The 6,239-nt window shown below is 51.4% G+C and overlaps 1 protein-coding gene across 1 annotated transcript; it reads right to left on the bottom strand.

Moving 5' to 3' along the window:
* Positions 1–659: 659 nt before the first annotated feature.
* Positions 660–2,921, bottom strand: LOC124691189 (glycosyltransferase BC10-like). Its single transcript, XM_047224456.1, has 2 exons — positions 2,340–2,921; positions 660–1,686 (listed from the first exon to the last, which is right to left on the bottom strand). The coding sequence occupies exons 1-2, from the start codon at positions 2,904–2,906 to the stop codon at positions 1,045–1,047; spliced, it is 1,209 nt and encodes a 402-aa protein (XP_047080412.1). The 5' UTR covers positions 2,907–2,921; the 3' UTR covers positions 660–1,044.
* Positions 2,922–6,239: the final 3,318 nt, after the last annotated feature.

Raw genomic sequence — 6,239 nt, 5'->3', positions numbered from 1 at the left:
TTCCTCACAATATTATGCAATTTCACTTGCAAACAAGTACACCGGGTGTTCTATACTGTAACAGCACCTAATGTCTGAACAAATTAAGAACTAATAGCAAGATGGCCTACTCATATGTGCCTTTCAAAAAGAACCAAACTTTTTTTTCTCTCTTGTTAAGCATGTTCCTCACAATATTATGCAATTTCACTTGCAAACAAGTACACCGGGTGTTCTATACTGTAACAGCACCTAATGTCTGAACAAATTAAGAACTAATAGCAAGATGGCCTACTCATATGTGCCTTTCAAAAAGAACCAAACTTTTTTTTCTCTCTTGTTAAGCATGTTCCTCACAATATTATGCAATTTCACTTGCAAACAAGTACACCGGGTGTTCTATACTGTAACAGCACCTAATGTCTGAACAAATTAAGAACTAATAGCAAGATGGCCTACTCATATGTGCCTTTCAAAAAGAACCAAACTTTTTTCTCTCTCTTGTTAAGACAGTGCCACAAGGTGGTGGCATATTCTGCCTACATCCACAGACTTCTCTATCTAGCTTTTCTGGACAATCCTATACACCGTCCACCCCTCAACAACCAATGACAAGCTGTGACTTGAAGATTTAGGCTATGTATGAATGAAGTGTACAGAGACATCTGGCAACGCCAGACTTGAAGCAAAGCAATGATTGAGGAGTTATATTCACATAAAATTAGCATCCTGACCAAGTCATTACAATAAGATGGTAGCAGAAAAGAAAAGGAAAAGATCTATCACATAGCTATGATATAATAGAAAAGAATGGGAGGTGAAAAATTCCTCTCTGGATGTAGTGCCATTCGTCCATTACTCGGGAATCAGCTTCAGGATAAGTGAAGTAAGTTTCACCGTCCCACACAGCGTCATCCGCCAGCGACGCCATCATCGGAAGCTGCCTCTGATCTATCTAAGAAGAGACACACGTCTCCGAGCTAGCAGAGCACCTCTACTCCCTGACCTGTATGCAGCACATCGATGGAGATAGCTCGATAATGTAATGCCGATGAGGTGTGATGCTCAGAAGTCCAGCACGGTCGAAGTGAGGTTCATCAACGGCCCCAGAGCGCTAGGGGCGAACTTCCTGGCGAAGAGGTAGCAGACAGAAGTATGCTTGGAGTTGTAAGTGCACTGGGTACCATTGTTCCTGATGGCCTTGATGAACTCAACATTGATGTTCCCAGCACCGTATCTCGCTGGATGCGGGCCTCCTCTCGACCAATCCACCCATGTGATGGTCCTGTTGGCGTTGAGCGCCCCGTGGAACAGATGGAGATAGGTCGGTATGTAATGCTCGTCGGGGTAGCAGGACGGCCTGCAGTGCTTCCTGAAGATGGAGTAGTACTTGTAGTCGGCCACCACACGCACGGCCAACTCACGGTTGAGCTCGAACCACTCCGACCCTTTCCTCCACTGCTTGGCCAGGATGTGGGGCGCCATCCGGCGGTTGTAGCGGCCGGCGCTCTGAGGGGTGTCGATGTTGTAGGACTCGACGAAGCTCTGCTCCGAGTTGATGAGGTACTCGTAGACGGTCGGGAAGTTGAACACCGGGATGCAGCTCTCTGAGAGCAGCACGAAGCGCTCGTTCGAGTAGTCCAGCAAGGCGTTGGCCAGCAGCCGCTTCTCCGCGTCCACCAGGGTTATCGATCCCCAAGACACTTCCTGCATTGACAAGGGATAAAAGATGAGAATGCGGAACGATTACTAGCCGTTAACTGCACATGGAGGGCACTTGTTGCAGTGTAAAATAGTAAATGGATGCAGAATTCATCAAAACTGAAGCTGGAACTTCAGCCCCCCAAAAAACTACTAGTGTATAAGGAAGAATCAGACAGCAAAGATAAAATATCCCCAGTCCCAACCATAAGACATCCCCAATGTCTTGAGCAATTGTTTAGTAACCAGAATATCTTTGATAATATCTAAATCACATATAATTTGCAATATTCGTGAGCAGCACTAGTTTGAGCATCCTCCATCAAGTAGTTTGGCCACCATCCTGGCATGGGGTCAAGCAAAGAAAGCATATTCCCCTAGGAGAGAGCACACACATCTCAATCATCAACAACCAAGTTGAGCACATGGCAAGCACCAAGTTGGCACGGCGGCCAACGGTAGTCCGGCTCACTCCAGCTAGCAAACGAATCAATCAACGCCCCAGCAAGGCACGACAGGGTTCAACTAATCCGCCTCGATTGGAGTATTGCAAGCAATTCACTACGGTCGTAAAGCAATGCGGACGAAGATGGTGATGCAGTAAAGTTGTAATTAATTAATCAAGAAAGCAAGAAAGAAAGAAAGATGATGTTCAGTACCTCGCTGGGGATCTGCCTTCCGTAGAAGGGGGACGCCTTGGAGACGTTGAGCTTGTAATCCGGTATGGTGTGCACATACACAGAGAACAGCCCCTGGTGCCCTCTGAAGAACTTCTCCCAGAGCGGCGCGAACGGCAGCGGGCCGCGGGTCATGAAGAGGAAGGCGACCTTGGGCACGCGCTGGAAGGGGAACTCGTCGGCGGCCGGCACGAGCGTGGCGCGCCAGAAGAGCTCGTCGTCCGTCATGGAGTGCGCGAGCGTGGGCGGGTGCACGAAGGCGCGGAACCCCGGCCCGCAGTCGCCCGAGGCCCCGCGCCGGTCGCAGGCCCCGCTGCTGTACGTGGCCGCCGGGAAGAAGAGCTCCGTGTGCGAGTTGTAGTAGTAGCGCGACACGTTCGCGCTGACGGACAGGCCGATGACCACCCCCGCCATGAAGATCACCATCGCCGTGACGAGCTTGAGCAGGCCCGTCGACCACCAGTCGGCGGCGGCGTTCTTGCGTGGTGCCTGCGCGAAGTAGTCGCCGGTGTCGTCGGGGCTGGTCCCGGAGCGGGATGGCTTCAGCATCGGCTTCGTCTCCCCCCACAACATCGCGGCGGCGGCGGCCCGGTCGGTCGGTCCCGGCGCGGCGAGGATCGAATCGAGACCGCTGCCGCCGGCGGGGGGATCGGCGGGATTTGTGGATGCCGGAATCCGGAGAAAGAGAGGAGAGGAGCCGATCTGTTTATGTGGTGCCGCCGGAAATCCCAATCGGATCCAGGCGGAAAAAAGGCGAGGCCTTTAAGGCGTGGGCAGGACGGGCACGCGCAGCAGCGACGCGCAGAGGACGACGGCGGAGGACGACGGCGGAAGATGGGAGGAAGGTGGGGAGGCCGGCAGTGTTTCCTTCTCTCTTTCTTTGTTTCTTAGTGGGTAAGGAGGAGGAGGAGGCCGGAGTCGGGGGAGGTCGCTGTCGTTTCCGATCCAGCTCCGCTCGGGCGAGGTGAGGTGGTATTTATGGACCAGATTTCTCTTCTCCGAGTGGTCGTCGAGGAGGACGGCGATGCGAGAGGAAGAGGATGCCTGGCCCTGGCCCTGGCGGGGGATTAGATTAGACTAATCCACGACGATGTAAACATAAATCGATCGAGATTAATAGTTGACGATGATTGTTGGATTTTTTTTTTTTTGAGGGAGATGATTGTTGGATTTGGGTGGGAAGAAACGGTCTAAAACCGGGCGGGGAGGAGACGCGGTGACCAGGTGGGCCAGACTGTCAGGGAGACAGACTGGTTCACGTGGGGCCCGGCTGGCAGTAACGGTGACTGGTAAAAGAGTCGCTTTTGATGGCCTGGAATGGTCGGCCGGCCAGCGAGTGGACGTGGTCGCGTGCAGCTCGTAGCTGACATGTGGGGATCGTGCGTGTACCTCGTGGCCCACGCGTCAGTGGTGGGGGCACGCGTGACCCGATGCGACGGGAGTAGCGGCGGCCGGTTTTTTGTGCCGTTGGGATGCGGCCGTTTTTCTTTTCTTTTCGTGCGAGAGCCAGCACTCTACACTTCCAACTCCGGTGCAGTTTGCAACGGCAATGCATGTGCGCGGTCGTTGCGTATCAGATGCTATCTACCTAGCTAGCTAATGTAAAGCTTAATATATTTTGGTAGTATGCCAAAAGAATAGTTTAAGGTCATCTCCAACAACCCTGTCTAAATGGTTTTTCTTTTTCGATACGCCTCGTTAAAAACCTTCCAGTTCCCTTACGCACTCTGGAAGGAAAATAGTAGTACGTAAGAAACTTGCCGCCTCACGGTTACACGAAAGTTGCATCATCGAGGAGAGACTGGAGAAGAAAACTGGGGAGTTCACCGATCCAATTACAAAAATTCCTGTATTCGAAACTATCCCTAGCAGTATCATGGGCCATCTCCGTCCTACAATGACTAAACTCCGCAACTCCGATACATCGCGCTGCCGCAATGATCTCAGCATACACGATTGTTACATCGCTCCAATTTCTTTCCGCACCCTACCAACGTGTAGTGTAACCAAGGTTTTGCACCGGCTTCAGCCCATGAAACAATGCCAGGGCCTCAGCCATAGAAGCGGAATCTACATGCGGTATAAACACTCCCCGGCCGCGAGGAAACCTCCTCGACCATTCCTAATCACAGCTCTAGAGGCCCCGACTGCATCCACATTGACCTTTACCATATGACACATCGGTCTCAACCACTTCGAATTCACATGTGTGTTAACATCGGTATTTGCACGCGCCGAATTGGCAGTAATTGCCCTGATCGATGTAACACATTTCTGAACTAGACGACGTCTTCTCATCCACCAGATATACCACGCTGCCACTGCTATCAAATCCCTCAGCTGCATGGAATTAAAACCCGATACGGTGCCTCTAGAACCTCTGACCCCGGTCGTCCATGTGTTATCGCCCCCTGAACCAGGTTGTCAACCACCAAAGCCTTCCAAATTTGATTAGCCTCAGGGCACTTAAATAACATATGAAGCACATCTTCATCCACATTACAAATAGGACAAAGGCCATTGGGACCAATGTGTCGTCTGAACAGAATGACCTTCAACGGTAGGACACCGTGCAAGATCCTCCAGCAATATATCTTAACTTTCACTGACACATCTAGTTTCCATAACACTTTCCAAATAGAATTATTCAGCTAAGTGCCTGCTATAAGGGATCTGCACGTGACACCGTTGAACTGATGCCGCCATTCCGTGTGGTAAGCGGATCGGATGAAGAACTTCCCAGATCTAGTCCCTGCCAAGCCAAAAAGTCATCAAAACTCTCACTAAATAAACGAATTTGAAGGATTCTGTTAGCATCAATCTGGTGGAGGAAATTGTTGTAAACTAAGTTCACATCCCACTAGCAAGAAATTGGATCAATAAGCTCTGTGACTTTGGTGATAATGCAATTACCCCTAGGCGAGATGATCCTCCTATTAGGGCTAGTCGGAATCCAAGGTCCCTCCATATATGAATTGAATCACCACTTCCCACTCTCCATATACATCCTCTTTTGAAAGTTTGGATGCCAGCCACAATACTCTGCAGGTGAAAGATGAACCCGCTTTAGGTCCATCTCTAAGAATATCTCCATTAGGAAAATAGTTTGCCCTCAAGACTTTTGCACACAAGGAATCCGGTTCATCAATAAGCATCCAAACCTGTTTGCGGTAGTTTGTGGACCGGCTGGAGGGTCATGTTTGTGGGGGGTGGCTACACATCCAACGGATCAACCCGTTTGTGAAGCTAGCGGGCCATCATGCTACAAGAGACTAATGGGGTGGCTGACGTGCTTCATGCCCATCCCACTGCTTCCCACAACATTCTCCTGCATATGCACCATTTCCCGCCTAAATCCCTTGTTCCCGCTCAGGCAACCGTGCCTATAAACTGAGCCGATATGGGGACTCACCTAGGCCACAAAGCCATGACTCGCCGTCATCCAACCACTAGGGCCGAGATTAGCCAGGTCACGGTTGAGCAGTACCGTCCTAGCCCAACGACAAGCTGCAAAGAGGACATGGAGGACACCCTTCTCGAGTCATTCTAGGTCGCGCAATAGCGTGCTCTAGAGACCTCGATGCGGCCATCGAGGTCTGCATCGTACAACTTTCCAACAAACGACGGCTAGAGAGGAGCACGACCACATGTTCATGACGAAAGAGAGGCGGGCATAGGCGGATCTAGAGGATCGTTGGGCGGGAGAAGAGGAGGCTCGCCAACAGGCTGCCCTCCAATCCGCACAAAGGCATAAGAGGCCGCCCGCAAGAGGGCTACCTTCGTTGTCGTACAGGTGGCTACCGAGCGGCTACGGGAGGATGCGACAGCGATGGCGGCGCGGTAGATGGCTAGGGATGCCGAAGTCGAAGCGTCTGCCGAAGC

The sequence above is a fragment of the Lolium rigidum genome, chromosome 1 (assembly GCF_022539505.1).
Source record: "Lolium rigidum isolate FL_2022 chromosome 1, APGP_CSIRO_Lrig_0.1, whole genome shotgun sequence".
Lineage (NCBI taxonomy): Eukaryota > Viridiplantae > Streptophyta > Magnoliopsida > Poales > Poaceae > Lolium > Lolium rigidum.
The sequence above is the reverse complement of the archived record's forward strand: the minus strand, read 5'-3'. Positions and strand labels throughout refer to the sequence as shown.

Bases quoted from the DNA above. Each gene is read 5' to 3' on its own strand.
- LOC124691189 (XM_047224456.1), bottom strand. From the start codon at position 2,906: ATGCTGAAGCCATCCCGCTCCGGGACCAGCCCCGACGACACCGGCGAC. The intron at 1,687-2,339 runs GTACTGAACATC...TTGTCAATGCAG, and splicing joins GAAGGCAGATCCCCAGCGAG to GAAGTGTCTTGGGGATCGAT.